Genomic DNA, 20698 nt, shown 5'->3' on the forward strand with positions numbered 1-20698 from the left:
TTGATTTCTATTCATTCCAGACAGAGAGGGTAATGTAAGACCAAAGAAATTATTTCATGAAAGTTTAATGTGGTAAACCGGTCAGTTTAATTGGGGTTACTTCCAGGATCATGAGCACCTGTCTCTATGGCGTGATGCTCATCAAATAATGTCCTGAAGGAGATTCTGTCTCTTCTAGATCCAGCCTCCTCTAGAATGAATGCTCCCTTAGGGCAAAGACCACAATGCTTTCCTATGGTTTTTTTCAAGACAGGGTTTCTCTGTGAGACAGGATTCCTCTGTGTAGCTTTGGAGCCTGTTCTGAAACTCGCTCTGTAAGACCAGGTTGGCCTCGAACTCACAGAGATCCACCTGCCTCAGCCTCCCAAGTGTCAGAATTTAAGGCGTGCGCTAGCATTGTCTAGCACACTGGAGGCCTTTAATAAATCTGTTTTGTTCATATAAAGGCCCACTATCCTGGACTAAGAGAGTCCTGGGAGATAGGACTTCAGTGCAGGAACCTGAACTGTCCCTAGCAAAGTCTGCCCTATTGGCTCCCCTGTCAGCACACTGAGTTTCCAGGTGGGCTTTAATTGACATGAATTTTCACCTCCACTGATGAGTTTTGTCTCATCTACTGATGTTCTCCAAACACCCGACAGGGCAAAGCAGTTGTATGTGATTAATGGATAAGTCTGAATAAATGAAAACACCGACCACCTTTCTAGGCAAGAGCAAAGGTCTATGGTAGCAAACATCAGTCCATCCTGTTGTCATCTTTGGTCAAGGCTTCTGCTCAGCACGAACGGAGCCTTCAGTCTCAACCCTGAGTTTTTGATGAGAAAGACAGACCACACCAGAATACTATAATAAAAAAGATACTGATGCAGGGGCCTCGTGCCTGTAATTCTAGAACTCAGGAGGCTAAGGCAGTAGGATTGCTGAGAGTTAAGTTTCAGAAGGGGCAAGCCTGTGGGGTGGGACCCTGTCTGAAAAGAAAAGATCCTGAATATGACAGAAATGACCAAGGGGCTCGGAGGAGTGAGAAAGGCTGTAAGAAAAGCGCCACCTCATTTACTGTCTGCCAAGTTCTTCATATTAGGGATCTGACACACTGGTAGTGTGATGTGTGTGATGGAGATTATATTCATACATGCTTACAGACCCATAGAGACTCCTCCCTTCCCTTCCCTTCCCTTCCCTTCCCTTCCCTTCCCTTCCCTTCCCTTCCCTTCCCTTCCCTTCCCTTCCCTTCCCTTCCCTTCCCTTCCCTTCCCTTCTTCCCTCCCCTCCCCTCCCCTCCCCTCCCCTCCCCTCCCCTCCCCTCCCCTTCCTTCCTTCCTTCCTTCCTTCCTTCCTTCCTTCCTTCCTTCTCTTTCCTTTCAGTTAGGTCTTGCTGCATAGTCCAGGCTGGCCTCAGATCTCCAACCTCCCTGCCTCAGCCTCCTAAATGATAGGGTTTTAGGAACCGGATGGCACCTGGATTCATACATTCTGTTGGTGGTGCTGCTGAGACTTTGTTTTTTGTTTGTTTTTTTTTTTTTTTTTTGCCTTTTGTCTTTGTTTTTGAGACTATGTAGCTCTGGTTGGCCGAGAACTTGCTACATAGTCCAGGTTGTCCTGGAGCCCACAGAGATCTGCCTGCTTCTTCTCATTCACAGGGCTCTGAAAAACCAATGGCTTTTGCTATGGAAGCCAAAATAGAGGCTCTGAAAATGACTGATTATTTCTAACTCAATAATTCCTGAAAACCCCCTCACATTTCCATTATTATTTTGTCCAACTGTCGACAGCACTACTGAAGACAAGCCAGCCAAGGAGAGAAGACTGACGGCTGGCACCCAGCAGCTGTGTGTGTGAGAACTGCAGCAGCCTCAAGCTACCAGACGCTTCTTCAGGTAAGAGGAAGGCCGCCCTCAGACTTACGTAGGAGCTGCATATCAGCGCCAAGGGGACACGCAGGCTTTTGTATCACTGCTTTTCATCACATGGCCAGAGGACAGTCACGTGACAAAGCCCACCTCTCCCTTCTTTCTCCAGGTCAAATTCTGAAGCAAGATGTGGCGTAAGGTATTTTCCTATGGCTTTGGAATTTTAATTTTTGCCTGGATGTTATGCAAACTATGTAAATCTTTATAGTGATGGAGAAATGTCAGGGAACTAATTTCTAAAACAGCAAGATTTTCTTTTTCGATGGTCGTCTCGAAAGTTTGTTTTCTTCAAGTCTCAGTTTTTCAAACATGGTTTCTGTTAAATTTCCTCTGACTCCTTCTTCCCAAACCAAATGAGATATTTTCCCACAATACCATGAAGAACATCTGTGGTGAATTTTTGTTCATTTGTTTTGTTGTTGTGACTGTGCTTCTTTTGTTTGCTGCTTTTTATTTACTTTTTTCCTTCTGTTTTTGTTTTTTGAGGCAGAGTCTCATGTTGCCCAGGCTGCCCTCAAACTTGTTATATATCCAAGCCTGGCCTTAGACTCCTGATCCTCCTGTCCCTACTTACCAAGTGCTGAGACGACAGCATGCACCGGCCCGACAGGCTTCTTTTGTTATTTGTTTAAGTCCTAGTAAATGCAAGTATTATTTTATTGTTGTAGCATGGGGAGTTTGCCAAGCTCAGGTGTTTTAGTTGCTCTCACAAGGACAGTGGTTCATGACATGAACTTTACAATTCTGTCTGATTCCTCGTCTACATAGGTCCAAGATGGGGTAGAGCAAGCGCTAGCCGACGCTGATGCTCTCAGCCCATACTGATGGAGCACAGGCTTCCTAGCTATGAAGATACAGTCAGGTGATCATAACACGGCAGGATCCTCAGGCATATGGATACCTTTGCTGCCATTTAATCCACCTGCAGGTCCCTGGTACTCCTTGCCCCAAACAGATCTCCAATCTAACCATTTTGATTGTCGTTGGCCTTGTGGAAAGTTCTGGTTGACCAAAACAGTAGCTCACAGCAAACTGAGTTGAAATGATAAGCTTCATGAAAAGTTTATAATTCAAAAGAGAAAAGTGGTACCACCTGAAAGCTGGGACTTCTCACCTTGCCCTGCTAGCATCTCTGTCTGAAGTCTCAGGAATTCCAATCATGTCAACACATGCTGACACTTACAAAGCACCCAGATAAACCATGTGGAATTTTAGTCCTTGAAAACCTAGAAAAGTGGCTGGGGGCAATGGTGTATGTCTTTAATTCTATTGCTCTGGGAGACAGAAGTAGGGGGGTTACAAGTTCAAAGCCATCTTAGGTTATTTTTGCAAGATCAAATTTCTATACCTTTTAACAGCTTACACGGCAACTTAATAGTTGAAAGCTCTTCTTGCACATAGCAAATCTTTGATAAGTCAGTTTTGTTTTGTTTGAGACAGGGTCATACTCTGTAATCCTGGAGGGCTAGGAACTGACTACGGACCAACGTAGCCTGGAACTTTCAGCTGCATTCTTCCTTTGCCTCCCAGGGACTAGGTTTACAGGTGTTTGCTACCATATAGATGGCTCATAGTGACCACATTTCTGTCTAGAGCCCAAATACTTAATTCAAGACAGAGGATGGAAAATAGATTTTTGACAAATATCTGTGTGTAAAAGAGCTGCCTGCCGGGCGGTGGTGGCGCACGCCTTTAATCCCAGCACTCGGGAGGCAGAGGCAGGCGGATCTCTGTGAGTTCGAGACCAGCCTGGTCTACAAGAGCTAGTTCCAGGACAGGCTCCAAAGCCACAGAGAAACCCTGTCTCGAAAAACCAAAAAAAAAAAAAAAAAAAAAAAAAAAAAAAAAAAAAAAAAAAAGAGCTGCCTGTAGAAGGTTCATTTTATCAAGTGTTGCCCTCAGGTGTCATATTTAAAACCATGCCAACCCTTCCAGGTCGTGCACTTTTCCTTCCTACCCATGTATGAATGTGGAAGATAAGACTTTGAGAAGGTAAGCGATATGATAGGCTCATGCCATTAATGTCATTTAAAGTTGGGCCAGTTCACTGCTAGGGTTCCCACGCTGCAGTAGATAGCCCCATATCTGTGCACACAGGTCAGCAATAACTGGACTTAGTGGGTTGTAAAAAGATATTAAGTTGGGGGCCGGACAAATGGCTCAGTGGTTAAGAGTACATGCTGCTCTTCTAAAGGATTGGGGTTCAATTCCCAGCACTACATGGCAACTCATAACTGCCTGTAACTCCAAGATCTGACATCCCTACACAAACATACATGCAGGCAAAACACCAATGCACATAAAATAAAAAATAAATAAAATTTAAAAAAATACTAAGTTGGGTCTTTGCTCTGAGACAGGGTCACACTGCGTTTTATCCTCCCCAAAAAGCTAACATGAACTTTGAATCCTTGTTTTTTTCTCTTTCAGGTTTTGATTAACCTTTTCTTTCAAACTTCAAAAACTTCTTCCCCAGGTTCCACTTCAGACAACACCCAAACACTTGTGCTCATCCTAACTGAATTGCTAGGAGTCCATTAGTCTTTACTGTAGACGAACTTTTTGGTGAAAACCCCCAGCTCACAAATAATGACATGGTAAATTATTATTAAAGTTTGGCTTTCCCTTAGGCTTGTTCCTAACTAGTTCTTATAACTTAATTAACCCATGTTTTTAAATCCACGTTCTGGCACATGGTTGGTCACCACATCTCCCTACTGCCCAACCTGCTTACTCTGCATTTGGCTGGAGACTCTGCCTTTCTTCTTCCCAGAGTCCTCTCTGTCCCTGCAAGTCCCACCTAACCTCTTCCTGCCTAGCTATTGACCCATTCAGCTCTTTATTAAACCATTCAGAAGGACCTTGGCAAAACCACATCTTCACAGTGTAAACAAATATTCTGCAACACCTTTTTTCGTGTGTGTGTGTGTACGTGTGTATTCTTATATACACTGTCTTTGTTATAAATATCACTACTCTGCTTTGTAGACATTTACTCTCATTTGGGGGTGGTGCTAGGTACTGAACCCAGGGCCTCGTGTACGCTAACAAGTATTCTACCTCTGAGCTACACCTTCAGAACTCTATACTTTTTAAAAATAATATTTAGGTGACTAGAGAATTGTGATTTCAGACTTCTGTGTACACAACAATAGAGAGCTTATTAAAAAAAGATTTCTAACCTTTTCTCCATATTGATATAGTGCATCAGATGAGAGGTCCAGGAGCCTGCATTTTAAATAATCACCTCGAGGACTCTGACGCAGGGACTCTGACGCAGGGACTCCGGTAACCGCGCTTGGGAGCTGAAGATGCTGCTGCTCTATACTGCTATCTATTTCAGGAGTGGCTAGGAGCAATAAAGTAACCCAGTTCCTGCTTTCTGGGTGCTTCCAACTCTTCAGAGGAGTTTGGGGCAACAGGTCCTGTGATGAATATGGATAAGACATACAATTGCAACTCTAAGAAGAAAGGCATTCCCCTCCCCTGTGGGGGGGGGGGCAGATTATTGTGAAAAGCTTCACAGAAAGTAGCTGTCTAGCTGGGCTTTGAAGAAAAGACACATTTCAACAAGCGGAGATGAGGCGGATCATTTCAAGAAGGTGGGGTAGCACTAAGTGTTAAGAAAGCAAGGTCATTCTGTGGAATGCTGGATTTGGGCTCTGCTGTGTGGGTACTGGTCCATAAGAACCAAGAAGCATAGGTAGCTAAGGGATGCTGAGAGCTGGAGAAACAGTCTCTAGGGAAGACCACACTAAGTGGTGATCCAGGGCCGAATGGACTGAGCAGGTTGTGCTTGTATATTTAGGAATGGGTGTGTGTAGCAACAATTCAAGAAAAAGGCTATGAATTTGAAAGCGAGCAAGAAGGGTGGTACAGGTGAGGGTTTGGAGGGAGGGGAGAAATGATCTAATTGTATAATTTCGCTCTCTCTACATATGTATAAATACACATGTACACACATGCACACATATATCTCCTCTTGAAAGATCCTCTGGCAGTCATCTTAAAACCCTGAATTATGATGGGTGATTCATTTTGCAAATTGTTAAAGACATTTTAAACCTTAAAGAAGAGTCAGCTTAACCTGGTGCAAGACTGGATGAAAAGGTCTTTTAGTTGCTGATGAGCCTCCTTGATCGGGAAAATTGTATATACCCTGTTTGTTTAATACTTAATTTCACATTAGAAACTTCATACAAGTATTTCTTGTGCATCAAACTTATTCCCCTCCCATTTATTAATTTATTAACCCATTTTATTCCCGCAGACAACTTCATGTCTACTTTCAAGTTGCAAATGCATACATGATTTAATGTATCTATGTAAAATCTAGGACCCACAAACAAGAGGAAACAGGATATATTTATCTTTATGAGACTGCCTTATCTCCAGTTCGATCTTTTTCCTACAAATGATATAACTTCGTTCCTTATGGTGAAAAAATTTGTATATACGCCACATTGTCTTTATCCACTCCTATTGTTGGCTGGTTATATAATTTGTTCAGGTAAATGTTTTGAGTGTAGGGCTAGAACTCAACCTGTACATAACTCTCGACCTCCTCACGCATTAGGTCAGTCTACTTCAACAGTTTTTATTAGGTCAAAAGCAAAGGGTGTGGCGCTTGCAGGGGAGACTGAGGAGGTTGGAGGTCACTGTCGAAGCCTCATATGGAAAGCACGGTACAAAAGTTAACATGAACAGTTCTTGGCTTTAAATTTAAAACGCAGTCGAAATCTCCAAGGCCGAGATCCCAAGACCCCCCGCATCAGCGAATCTGAACTTGACTGCAGATGACAGAAGGTCCTCAGCAGAAGGGGTTAAACTGGGCTAAGTTCGAAACGGAAAACTTTTCAGAGGGCGTGGACTTGCAGAGTTCTTTGAAGTGGTAGAGTCGACCTTGCCCAAACCCCACGCGAGAGCAGCGCTCAGCGAACCGCGGCGCCGAAACCCCGGGAGCTACAAACGTAGACTCCCCAACCACGGCTGAGGAGGTTGAAGACAGGGGAGGACCCGGGAGGACGAAGGCCCGCCCAGGAACCCAGCCCCGCGTTCCGATTGGACGAACTCATTTGCTCTGACACGGCCTTTGCCCCGCCCCGAGCCACTGACGCAACACTCGGCGTTCTTGGGCGCCCAGGGGCGGGAGGACGCTCTTCGGCTCTCTCTCACCCGCTGCCTGGAGGACGATCCGGGTGCGCGAGGCCCGACCGTGGCGCCCCCATTTCCCCTCTGCCCCCAAACCCCGAGAGCAGTCATTACAGTTGTGACGCACAAGGCACCCCGCTCCCTGTCTTCACTTGCGATTGGCTGGCACCCGCGTCTGTCACGGAGCCCCTCCCTCCCACCCCGCTTCGGACTACGGATCACATCGCGGAGGCCCCGCCCCCTGCCTCCCCGTCCTGCCGCTGAGCCCTGCGATTGGCTGAGGGAACTGGCATGCTGTCCCGCCCCGACCCCCTCCTGAGCCTCGGGAGGCTTCGTGGGACCCCGCGGAAGTTGTCAGTCAGACTCCGCCCTCCACCCCCCGCGAGCCCTCCCCCGGGCCGCGCGAGCGCGCACGCACGCGCCCCGGGCCCCCCTCCCCGCCCGCTCCCAGGTCGCCCGTACCAGCCGCCCTCTCAAGTTGTAGCAGTCGCTCGCCCAGCGTGCTCCGTGGGCGGTCGGCGGGCGCGCGGGGGAGAGCGAGGGCGACGCCGCTGGGGTCGGGGCGCCGGTGGCCGCCCCGGGCGATGAGGGGTCGGCGTTGACAGGAGAGGCGAGCGCTCGTCGGCGGCTCGCGCGGACCCGCGATGGAAGCGCCCCGGGAGGAGGCTCCCGGCCGGGCGGACGGCGCGGGCAGCGGCCGCTGAGGAGCCTCCGGGACTCGGTGCGCTCAGGGGACGCGAGGCGCGCTAGCTCGCCCCAGCCGTCCAAACTTCGGGCTCGCCTCCGCCCGCCCTCGGCGCCGGGCGTCAGCAACTTGAGCGGCCCGCGCGCCCCAGCCCTCCCCTCCGCCAGCCCCGGGAGGCGGCCGCGCGGCGCGGGGATGCGGCCGTGAGGCGCTGTCGGGCGGGGAGCAGCTCGCGGAGCGCGAGGGCGGCGCGGCCGGAGCCCGGGGCGCAGGGGCGCAGGCTCTGCGCGCCCGTCCCTCGCCCATTTCCCGGACCAGCCGCGGCGAGAGGTGCCGGGCGCCGCCGGGGTCGCGGAGATGTCGTCGCCGTCGCCGCCCGCGCCAGTTCCCTGCGCCGCCATCTCGGCCTCGGAGAAAGTGGACGGCTTCACCCGGAAATCGGTGCGCAAGGCGCAGAGGCAGAAGCGCTCGCAGGGCTCGTCGCAGTTCCGCAGCCAGGGCAGCCAGGCGGAGCTGCACCCCCTGCCCCAGCTCAAAGGTAAAGCGCGCGGCGGGCCGCCCCTGGTGCCCCTCTCCCGGGTTGCCCACCTGCCCTGCCGTGGCGACCCCAGGGTCCCCCAGGTACCAGCGCTCCCTTTCCTTGTCCGGTTCTCCGACCCCTTCACCCCCACTTTGCCGAGCCTCAGACCTGGCTCTCCTCCACGCTGAGCTAGTTCGTCACTTTCTGTACTTGTCCCTCGGTCGCCGGATCCAGGGTCCGAACAACTGCCCCCGAGTTAGCTGGCCTTTAGACGTAACTATAAAGAAGACGCCTAAAACCGCGACCAAGTGACGTATCTTCCATACTGTGTCTGTAGGCTTAAGTGTCATCCCTTAAAAGACCTCGATTGTCGTTCTGAAGGAACGAGTATTTCTTTGGAGTGGAACGGGAACTTGGTTCTCGGGGCTGTGCTTCCAAGGACTTTGCAAGGTTTTGTACAGTAATTGAAATTGGTGTCCATGCCTAATGCCTCGCAGGAGTGCTTGGCACTTCTTTTGGCTCGCCTGCTTTCCCCAGTATGTTTGGAGGCTTTTCACGAAGTTGTTTCCTGGTGTTCTTGCTTATTCTTTGAGAGTTACTGGCTTTCGATTTAATAATTTTACGTCTAGATGTCATATGGAAAGATAATTATATTCCTAGATACTTAAGACATTCTTGCAAACCTGATAGAAATCTAGAGAATGATTTACAAGGCCAAGAAATTAAAGGCTCATGCCTAAATAGATAAATGATCAGCAGATTTTTCAGTTCGTTTGACAGAGATCCAGCAACCCTTTCAAGGCCAATCTGGTTCTGATTTGTCTTTGGATCTGTGAATCCTGACATAGTTTGGCAAGGCGGATAAAGAAAATCCCAGATCAAGTCAACAGTTGACTAGCTTTGGAACCCCCTTCAAGACCCTCCATCTCCCTCTTGGAGTGCTTCTGAATCAAGGACATACCACAGCTAGGCTCAGACGGATTTGTGGAAGAGTTTATGTGTGTTCAGTGTGTATCTCATTTATTGTTAACACATTGGCATGGCATGGTCAGCGGAGTGCAGCAATTGTTATAATTCAGTACTACCTGTTAGGATATTGAATTACTACTCAGAGGTTTTAAGTTTTTATACTTCGTTAAAGCCTATTTTATACTCTGATTATTTTTCATTAATTTATCGTGTTATTTTTAGTTTGAAATCTTGATACTCGCATTTTTCTTTTATATTTAATCCGCTCAAGTGAGTTATTCTTGTTCTTAATGTTGTACTTACTGTTCTTACCTAATAATTGAATTTTAAACATCTGGCTAGTCTCAAGAGATGCAGTTTTAATAGGCTTTATTTTTAAAGCCGACACAGGTTTATAGAATCAGGAATCATATTCTAAGTTAGATGGTGTTTGTTTCAGAAAACTGTGGGTTCCATAGTTGTTTTTATGTACAGAATTTGGTCAGTAGTGGAAAAAAGAAAATTGAAACTCTAGGTTGATTTTAGATATTTGCATATGTACTATTGCTCAAGGTATTATTCATGGTAAACTCATGCAGATCCAGTTGAGGAGATACATCTTCACTTGAAAATAAAACCCTCAAACAGAAAAAAACCTACTTTCGCTCAAGTTGTTAAAATGCTTTGAGAAGTTGAGTTTTTACTTGTTTCTTTGTCGGTGCCCTTGATACCACAGTATTGTATGTTTTTTTCTGTCAGTAGTATTTTTCCCCCATTTGTGGGTTTAACAAAAACAACACCAGAAAACCCTTTAGTATGAAAGAGTTAGTTCTTCCTGCTCTGAAATACAGTCGTACTGTGGAGTGATTCAGATATCGTGGGCATCCGAGATGTTTCAAGTATTTATATCAACCTGCTTACTCTACACTTTGTCCATGCGGATCTGGGCTGGACAGGTGCCAAGTTGTTTTCTTAAAAGCAGACTGGGAGTAAGGAATAGCAAAACAACTCAACCTTTTCAGTTTATTTTTGCAGAATCATGTAGGTGAGTGGGTTGCATGATTTTTTAATGTTGAAAATGTTCAAAATAGTGAGTTCCCCTGAGAGCTAGGTGCTAGAAAATAAAATTAGGAGCACTAAATGGGAATCATTTTTCTGGCCTTGGAACTTACGTTCATGTAGGATGTAATTTTTTCACCTGTAACTTGATGATCATGAACCATTAGGAAATTTGCTTTTAAAACACATTCAGTGTGTTTAGTCTGTTTTGGTTTAAATTTCTGGCCTGGTAAAACAGCTGATTCCTTACATGTGTATAAGAGCTTAGTATTTCAAATGATTATCTTCAGAAAAACAACACAAACCAGTGTTGTCCATGACAACTGGAACAGCCCAAAATGGTGTATCATTAACCCTCATTTTCTGCCTTTTCAGACCTACCATGGCAGTGCTGCTAGGCTGTTATTGACAGTCTAGGGTTGGGTGTCTTTTCACAAATATCTTTCTTTGGTTGATACTAGTAACTTTAGTTAGGAGAATATTGAGGCTTAGAAAGGATAGTTTTAGGCCGGATTATCAGGATGGTGCTTCATCTGACTGGGGGACTCTGGTCAAATGTCAGTGGTTTTGGCGTAAATTCATTTTACACAAACTTGAAGTAGTATGGTTGAGAAAGTTAGGTCCATGGGGGTTAGTTCAAGGTGAAAAGTTAGTTTTTGATCTGAATTATTTTCCTTATCTGTAAAGTGGGAATAACACTGTCTCCCAGGATTGGAAGGATTAAGTGAAATAATGTAAGTAAAGAATGCTAGCTCTCATCCCTTTTGTGTTTGAAATCCAAATTAAAATATTTTTTTAAAGGTTGTGTTTTTATTTTTTAAATATTTATTTATTTATTAGGTATACAATATATGCCTGCAAGCCAGAAGAGGGCACCAGACCTTATTACAGATGGTTGTGAGCAACCATGTGGTTGCTGGGAATTGAACTCAGGACCTTTGGAATAGCAAGCAATGCTCTTAACCGCTGAGCCATCTCTCCAGCCCCAAATTAAAATATTTTAAATGAAGAATTACTAGTAATACTCAAACATAAACTTTCCCAGAATATTACTTTCATTATGTGCATGTGAGTACAGGTGTCTGCAGCCAGAGGTGGTAGATCCTCCTGGAACTGAACCGGGGTCTCCGGGAGCAGAATGCTTTTATTCCAGGAGTCATCTCTCCAGCCTGGAGCCATAAGTTTTTACCAAGAAAAAGGATCTAGTCGTTATGATTATACAGATTGTGTTTTTTCTAGAATAGTCAGTAAACAGCAAGGAACAGAAACTGATTTTGAGATTGAACTCTTGAGGTAGAGAGGGGCTGGAGAGATGGTACAACATTTGAGAGCACTGGCTTTTTCCCGAGGACCTAGATTCTGATCCCAGCACTCACGTAATTGTGAAGTTTCAGAGGATCCAGTGCCCTCCTCTGGCCTGTGAGGACACAGCACATAAGTGGTACACAGACATACTGTCATACAAATATGAATAAAAAAAAGATGAGGTAGAGAACTTCCCGAGAATCGTTCAGTTTCACTGTTGACCTCTGAAGAACTGAGGCCAGAGTTGCTGCTGTTTGAAGGAGCTTGCTTAGCAGTAAGGGGAATGTGTGTGCTTGTTTTGTCGAGGTATGTGGTCTTCTGAGTTAATTATAACTTAATTTGTTTTCTAGTTGTCCTGATTTGGGGAGGGATTCGCTACTACTACTTGTTTAACTTTTAACTGGATATTCACAAATTATTGTTCCATCCAAACACAAAACTTTTGTAATTAGGAAAACACTAAGTTAAAGTTGAAATTCATCTGAGTAAGTTAAGTATTTTCAGTGGCTTCCAATGTTATTTTAGGGCTGTTTTCTGACTGTTGTCATGTCCCTCTTAGAAGACATAATTAATTTTTCTTTTTACTTTTTAAGGATATACTTAGAGGAATTGCTAAATATAGTGTCTAGTTCTAGTACTCACATGAGGAAATCTTTCCTCCTTGAAGGCTAACATCTTCAGAATTCTTATTTAGGATCATATCTCTCTTCTCATTTTTTTGGTTGTCTTTCTTAATTTAATTATTGATTATTTTTGGAAGCATCTAATTGAGTAAAGTGATAATCCAGGAAAATATATCTAGCAAATTGGTGATACCATTGGGGCAGAGCACTGTCCTGTAAATAGCAGATTTGAATTGTCTTCTCGCTTCAGTGGTGACTCACAGCTGCTTGAGGCTAGCTCTTTGACCCTGTGAACTTACAGCTTTCACTTGTAAGAATAACAGTCTCGTTGATAAAGGTACTGTGAAAGTTGTTCTTTAGGCTCCTTTGAGTTTTAGAGACAAAAGTTTAGCTACAAAACAATACATTTGGGAAATAGTAGATTTGTTGTGCTTTGTTTTGCTTTCCAATTTAGCTTTTAACATTGTAGCATCTGGGGCAGGGCCTAGTTTACCTTTGTTTTTATGTATGAGAGCATGGTAGTCCTCTTACACACTTGGAAAACTTGAACCCACACCTGGCCCTCATTCTTCCATCAGCATTAACTGGTCTAAGGTGGAATCCTGGCATGTTTATTTTTTAAAACTCCCAGGGTGATTCTCAGATGCAGTTAGGAGTCAGGGCCAAGTCTCATAGTATCAGGTGTCTGCTGGTTTAATTCATTAATTGAAGCTTTGTCTTTCCCTCTGATCCTCAGGTCTCCTTACTCAGCCCATTAATTTTTCTGCCCTCCCTTCACCTTCTGGTGCTCACAGTTCACTCTCTTAGCTCTGCTGCCCCCTATGGCCGGTGATCAGCTGCTCTTCTGAAGGGGAGACTGTTAGCGTCTGGAGTTTTCGTATGATGAGGTGATTCTTTTAGATCTTGTTTTATTTATTTATGTACCTAAATGAAAGCCCAACTATTGTCATTCAGTGCCAGGTAATCAGACCTTTATTTTATTTTTTTAAGAGCTGAGATTTGAGTAGGCAAGAATTGAGAACGTGGTAGAGGTTGGCCTAGCTTTAACCCAATTTTTCAGAATCACAGGTGATAATGGCAGTCACTTTGGTGTATCAAACTGATGTCTTCTGTATACTGAGTATATTGAATAAAATGTAATGGTGGTGTACACCTTTAGTCCCACCTCTCTGGAGTCAAACTGATCTCTGGGAGTTTGAGGCCATCTTGGTCTATATAGCAAATTACAGTCCAACCAAGACTGCATAGTGGACCTGTATGTTGAATTTAACTGTTTGGATCATGCCTTATATTTATTTTGTGCCAAGTATTTTCTTTCAGAGAGTTTTCATGGGTTTTTTGTTTTGTTTTTGTTTGTTTGTTTTTCGAAGCAGGGTTTCTCTGTGAAGTTTTGGGGCCTGTCCTGGAACTTGCTCTTGTAGACCAGGCTGACTTCGAACTCACAGAGATCCGCCTGTCTCAGCCCCCCGAGTGCTGGGATTAAAGGCATGCACCATCACTGCCCTGCAAGAGTTTTCATATTGATGTTTAACTTAATCGTGTGTGAAAGGTATCAGCGAGGGTCTAGAGCCACTTCTAATCCATTTTCCTAATTTGTCTTTGGCCTTTCTGCTGACCGCATTGAATAACCCTAGCATTTATTGGTTTGTTCTAGGTGAATGTTCCTTAGGATGAAATGGTAAATTTTGTTTTGCAAAAGTGAATGTCATTATCTCCCACCCCCCAAAATACCTCATAGTACCAAATGCAGTATACTAAATGTCGTGTAGACACAGTCGCTATGTTGGTGAAATTCGCCTTGGTTACCTTAGTCACCTACCTTCCTGCACTGACAGTGCTTTCCCCAGAATATTAGGTATTGACTGTCAGAGATTCATGCTTTCTTATTTGCCTTTTGTTTTAACATATTTATGCCTAAAGCAGTTCAGGCTAAGTACATGAATTCTGATTTCTTAGTGCTTTGATAGTGAAGAGTAAATACGGGTTTGGCTTGGCTTTTGTTTTAGTACATGTGCTGCTGAAGTAGCAGAGTAATTACTAGATTAAAACAAAGGTGTTTGCTCTTGCATTTCAACATAGTGTGAGCTGTGTGACGCCGATTGTTCCAGGAAAGCAGTGTGTATAGTTGTGTGGAGAAGTAATACAGGGTTGACTCAGATATGGACTTACATGTGCTTAAAATTGGATAAAGTGAGATAGCTTATACTAATTTTTTTCTTTTTATCTTGTGTGTGTGTGTGTGTGTGTGTGTGTGTGTGTGTGTGCACGCGTGCGCGCTAGGCTCTCATGGTGTTGCCTGGACTGAACACAGACCCAGAGTGGACTTGAGCCCCTGACCCTCCTTCCTCCCAAGTGATGGGATTACAGGCCTGCACTAACTTGCCCCTGCATTACTGTGCCCCTGCACTGGCATGCCCAGCTAGTTTATATTAATTTCTAAATTCGAGGTGCAGCCTTAATTTATGAGGATGTCCTTGAAGGAAATAAAAGAAATAGACTTAAAATGTATAATTACTTTTAGTGCGTTATTACGTAACAAGAAACCTAATTGCTGAATGTTTGACGTGACAGGCTGGGTTTATGTAAAACAGACTCTGCTTGTCTGAGCAGGATCATTGACTAATAAGTAGTTACAGAACTATTTTTCATGTGTATCTTTTTGAACTCTTCCCTGAAGGAATTTGTTTATATGAGCTTTTTGAGTGAGTAATGAAGAATTTTAGAAATCCTGTCATTTTGATTCACATTTCCTTAAACAAACTTACTGGGTTTTATTTGTTCGTGCCTGTTGTATTGTAGTTTGTAGGTTTACATGACCTGAGAGAACCTGTCTCTGACTTGGATACTGAATGCTAAAGATTCCTTGGGATCACAGTCCTGGAATAGCTAAGCTGCTTCCCCTCCAGCCCACTGTGAGGTGCTGAGCAGGAGGCCTCAGGAGTCCTTCTCTGGAGCCTCCTTTGGGAGCCGATTTCACTCTCATTCTGGTTATCTCACCAGAGAGAGTCTCTGAAAACAGGGAGGCGAGTTTGGGAGTAAAACAGTATAGAGGGGGGCTGCAGAGGGTGCGGTGGTTGAGAGCTCCGGCTGCTCTTGTAAAGGACCCACATGGCAGCTCACAACTGTCTGTAATTCCAGAGCACTAGCTGTGCACATGGTGCACATACACACATGCAGTCAAACACTCCTCACATAAAAATCAATGAATCTTATATGAATAAAAATAGTATAGGCAGTGACTAGGTGCCTGAAATAAGAACTTTTTAATAACCAGGCTTAGAACTTGAAGTTCAGGAATATCAAATGTCAAAACAAGAGCCCCTCGCCAGATGTATGCTTCTTCTGATAAAGGATGTTCTAGAATTATAGTTATCAGAAGCCAAGGAGTATTTGAAGTCATTGTTAGTTATTTCCTCACAATTGATAAAAGTGCAAAATATGACAGATTTTTTTTATAACCCTGAAGTTAGCAGAGCTGGGTGAGTTTTTAAGACATAATTTTTCAGATAGACTTGTAAAGATAAACAGCTGTTGAAGTTCTAAGTAAAATAAGATAAAACTTTTGCAGAACTATGTGTCCGATAAGAATTACCCTTACCACTACCTTCTTTGAAAAGAGTTTTCTTGCCTGATATGAACTTTGCTTTAAAAAAAAAAAATCTAGTACAATTATTTTTCTCCCTCTGGTTTCCATGGTACTTAAAATTTACACACCATTGTGGAGATTAAAGTGTTACTTAGGTAAATAAAACAATAAATGCTTTTTCTTTTGAAATTAATCGTATTTAGTGTGTTATAGTGGGTAAAGAATATATACTTTAAGAAGTTTCAATGAGCATTTCTCCGAGCGCTGCGCGGTCCGGGTTGGCGGCGGCTTCTCCGGTCACGCACGAGGGGCTTGCAGCGGCGGGGTCGGCGGCGAGCGGGGTGTAACGCTCGCGGGTGTTCGCGATGAGTTTGCCCCTCAATCCCAAGCCTTTTCTCAATGGACTGACAGGCAAACCAGTGATGGTGAAACTCAAGTGGGGGATGGAATACAAGGGCTACCTGGTCTCTGTCGATGGCTACATGAACATGCAGCTTGCAAATACAGAAGAATACATAGATGGTGCATTGTCTGGACATCTGGGTGAAGTTCTAATAAGGTGTAATAATGTCCTTTATATCCGAGGCGTTGAAGAGGAGGAGGAAGATGGGGAAATGAGAGAATAGCATCTTTGAGGTTTTTTATATATATGTATTTCTATACAATAAAGATTTGGGTTGTTTTTTTTTTTTCAAAAAAAAAAAAAAAAAAGAAGTTTCAATGAGTTTGCTAAGTATTGACCTGTCAGGGAATTGTGGAAGAGTCCTGGCCTAGGTTTATTATGGAAGGAGAGAAAAAGGAAACCTGCCTAGAGTAAGGGATCAACTGAGACCAAACAGCTAGGTGTTAGGCTAAGACAGATGACGTTTATGACCCATCCATTGGACAGGATGTGTGACCCACAATTGAATACAGTGCATTTGAGGATTGTCAGCTTTTGTGTGCTTAGAGAAGACAAGGGAACAGCAGTTAGGACTCACTTTCAATGTTATGTTAAAGAATGGTACAGAACCTGAGGTGGCAACGCAGGCCTTCAATCCCAGCACTTTAATCCCAGCGCTCGGGAGGCAGAGGCAGGAGGCCTTGTGAATGCAAGGCCAGCCTGGTCTACAAGAGCTGTTCAGGACGCTCCAAAGCTGCAGAGAAACCCTGTCTTGAAAAACCAGAAAAGAAAGAACGGGTACAGGTACTATACTGCCTTTATATCTACTGGGGATTCTGGGAGACGGGAATAAGGATTCTAATTGTAATCTGGACATGAAATACAAAAATAGCCTTCCTAAATGGAGATGGGGTAGTAGCTCAGACAGAGGACTTGGCAAAAGGAAGTCAAGAATGATACAGTTTTTATTTGAACAGCTAGTAGGTATATGATAGCAGTTTGTAGGTAGCCCAGGCTAACCTCAGATTCAACAACCCTGCCTTACTTAGCCATCTGAGCAATGACATTACATGTATGCACACCTTACCAGCTAAAACAGTTTACTGAGAGATAAAGCAGATTTGTGAGAAGAAAAATAACATTTTTATTGTTTTGTTGGTAGTTAGTGCTTTTTAAAAATCTTGTTTTTGTTTTGAGATGGGATCACACTATAGTGCAGGCTAGCCTAAATTCATGGTGCTCTGCTTCAGCCTTCTAAGTGCTGAAATTACAGGTGTGAGTCCCCCGTGCTAGGCTTAAAAAAGCAATCGTTCTTCTGTGGGAAGTTAAAGTGGCCTGTTGGAAAGTTAATCTGGGCCTAGAGCTGACTACATGTACACTATGATAGTAGTCTAGGAGTCTTCAGCTTGTCAGTGGCATTTAAAGCAATGGGAGTTGAAGCAGCCTCTCAGTAGAAATCTGTAGAGTGAGAAGAGACCAGAGCATACCAACATCTAGAGGCGAGAGAGACCAAGGAGAGGCTTAGTAAGTGGGTAGGTAGAGCATATAGCAACAGAAAAGTGGGTGAGTCAAGTAAAAATTAAAAGTTTTCATGCTTTTGGTAATCTTGCTTCTGGTGTCGTTGGTTATTTTTGGGGGTCATTTCAGAGGGTTGATAGACTTGAGATACCTGTTGGGTAAAGATGAAGTAGAAATTGTATAAGCACAGTCAGTAAGTAAGAATAACTGTTTTAGAAAGTCTGGCAGATATAGATGTGTGTCTTTCTATGTTTTTGTATATTTATTTATTCATTTAAATATTGGCTAGAGAGATGGTTCAGTGCTTAAGATCACAGGCTGCTATTGCACGGGACCTGGGCTCATATCCCAGCTCCCACACAGCAGCTAACAACAGTTCTTAACTCCACTTCCAGAGGATCTTCTGGCCTCCACAGGCACCGGGCACACATGTGGTGGATAGACATAGATGCAGGCAAAACACCCATGTGCATTAAAAAAATCTTAAAAAATAAGTATTATAGCTGCAGAAGGGAGAATGGATTAGAACAGAGCAAGGTTTTAAGAAGGGAAGGGGGCCAGTCAGGAGGTTTGTTTTTAAGGCTAGCTAAGACATGATATAGCCACATCCAGAACGGTTAATACAGAAGTGCAAAGAGGCTTATTTGAAGTGTACATCATAGGTAGGGCTTGTTAGTTGTTTGAAGGAAGAGGTAGAAAAGGAAGAACTGGTCATCCCGAGGTGTGTTTTGTCCTGCGCTGCCACTGAGGACAGTGCTGGGAAAGGAACCAAGTAGGGAGGGAAGGTCAGTTTTATTTTGTAAACTATAAATTTGGGGTGCTTTTAGAAATGCAGTTCTAAATATCAAAAAGACCTTTAGATTTTTTTGTTACGCATATTTCTCTGTGTGTGCACATATTCATGCATGTGTGAAGAAGGTCAGAGGACAACTTGGGAGAGTTGATTCTTTCCACCATGTGTGTCCTCAGGATGGAATGCAAGTCAGCGGGCTTGGAGGCAAGAGCCTTTGCCACTGACTCCTCTTACCTGCCCTGTGTGCGAGTCCAACAGTGCCCGTTTGGATAGTTCTGTGACTAACGCAGCTACCTTCAGGAGCCTGCTAAGACTCCCGGATTTTGCTGTGAAGGACTTGTCCATGACTGGATTTGTAATACTCGTGGTGCAGGATGAAATCTGTCAACATGTGTCTTCCTGCACAGCATTTAGAGCCTGCCATATTGTTTACTGAGAGAAATAGTAAAGTCATCTAAAGAAAAACATTTTCTATCATGTTATAGTTAACATTTTAATATACATTTTATATTATATATTTATATAAATTATATATTTTGTAATGTCTAGTAACTGTCTTGGTTATTTTTGTTTCTATAAAGAGATACCATGAACATAGCAAACTTATAGAAGAAAGAGCTTATCGGGAGTTTACAGTTTCAGAGAATTAAGGCTTCATTACCTGTTGCACAATTTCTAGTTGGTCTTAATAATAAAACCTGGAGTCAGATACTAGGGAGTTAAAGCTGATCAGAGCAGCCAGCCACTAGTTCTTACTTCTGTGAAATCCTCAGACCCAATGGGGTCTTCTGTCTCCACAAGTCCTCAGACTGAATACTGAGCTCCTCTCTTCCACCCAGCCATATCACTTCCTGTCTCCACCTCTCTAGTGCTGGGATTAAAGTTGTGAGCCACCACTGCCTGGCCTCTATGGCTGACTAGTGACTTGCTTCACACTTTGATACTCAGGCTAGCACAAACATGACTTCTGCCTTGCTTACAGGCATGTTGCTGGAGCAGTAGCTGAGAGCTTATATCTTAATTGCAAGTAGGAGGCAGAGCAGGGAGGGAGAGGGAAGTAGAGAAAAGAAAGAGAACACTCTCTAGGATTGGCATGGGCTTTTGAACCTCAAAGGCCACCCCCAGTGGCACACGTCCCAAACCTCAGACAGTTCCACCATCTGGGGACCTGGTATTCCAACCTGTGAGCCTACGGGTGCCATCATTCGGACCACACTTTAACTGGGTACTGTGTAGCTACACCAACATTTTTACCATTTTGTAGATAACCAAACCCTAGATTAGGTTGTGTTCTATGCCGGTCATTTACAGTTTGATCTTCTCAGTTGGTTAATTCCTTCTCTGTAATGTTAAACTGAGGATGTATGTTGACTGCATTAAGGTATAATCGTTCCCTTCAGTGCAAGGGAAAGACTGTGGTTGGGAACTTTCTGAGAAAGCTGCTGATTTCCTAGGTGCTGGACAAGTGGTCCATTTCTATCTAACATTGTCTTCACTGCCCTTAAATAGCCTAAAGCTTGTTCTAAAAGTAGTTGGGAACATTGGCTTTATGAATGAGTCCTGATATGGGATAACTGTTGGTGCAGCACATTTGTGGCAGGTAGATTGTAATCGGAGCCTCCAGCCACTCCAGTTACGGCGATCTGTTCCAGAACTGGATGCTGCACCTACTCTCCCTCTCCTTTGCTGTCTTTAATAAGCGTTTGGAATTTCCTTGCACTGTGGCCACATTAGCATAGCACTGTCTTTCCTGGTAGTTTCCCCCAATTTTAAAACTGGAAATAGTAAGACTAGAAAACTGAGATTTGCATAGAGACCTAATTAGGAAAATTCATCAAACGCTTCACTAATTTTAGTCTCCCGAAGTTTCTAGAGGAGATAAAATTGGACAGTTATGTATCATCTCTTTAAGTAGTATTCCAGATGCGTTTGTGCCTGCGGTTAGGGAACAAGCCTTAGCTCGAATGTAAAGTTCAGCCAGAGTAGCAGGTGTAACCGGGAAGTGCTTCTCAGTTGGTTCTTCTGAAGTCCTGTTCCCTTCCTGGGAAGTTCTGGTCTTGCAGTAGGAGAGGGGAAAATAGCTCCGCTTTCCTTAGCTGACCCAGCCAGAGGACAGCCACAGTGGGGTCAGTACATCATGTAGCTGATGGCTGGTGTAGTGTGATCACCTGGATGACCCTGCACACATTTGGAATGTGTTTTTCTTTCTACAACAGTA

At 44.1% G+C, this 20698-nt stretch overlaps 2 protein-coding genes across 2 annotated transcripts in view; both read left to right on the plus strand.

Moving 5' to 3' along the window:
- Window positions 1–7964: 7964 nt before the first annotated feature.
- Window positions 7965–20698, plus strand: part of Ppp2r5a (protein phosphatase 2 regulatory subunit B'alpha) — a 48335-nt gene continuing 35601 nt past the window's right edge. Inside the window, exon 1 of the mRNA XM_038348498.1 lies at window positions 7965–8284. Within this exon, the coding sequence (XP_038204426.1) occupies window positions 8104–8284 (181 nt within the window). The 5' untranslated portion in view covers window positions 7965–8103. The remainder of the gene's footprint in view (window positions 8285–20698) is intronic.
- On the plus strand, window positions 16118–16458 carry LOC119827046 (small nuclear ribonucleoprotein F). Its single transcript, XM_038348500.1, has one exon. The coding sequence runs from the start codon at window positions 16153–16155 to the stop codon at window positions 16411–16413; it is 261 nt and encodes an 86-aa protein (XP_038204428.1). The 5' UTR covers window positions 16118–16152; the 3' UTR covers window positions 16414–16458.

This window comes from Arvicola amphibius, chromosome 12 (genome assembly GCF_903992535.2).
Source record: "Arvicola amphibius chromosome 12, mArvAmp1.2, whole genome shotgun sequence".
Classification (NCBI taxonomy): Eukaryota; Metazoa; Chordata; class Mammalia; order Rodentia; family Cricetidae; genus Arvicola; species Arvicola amphibius.

Bases quoted from the DNA above. Each gene is read 5' to 3' on its own strand.
- LOC119827046 (XM_038348500.1), top strand. From the start codon at position 16,153: ATGAGTTTGCCCCTCAATCCCAAGCCTTTTCTCAATGGACTGACAGGC.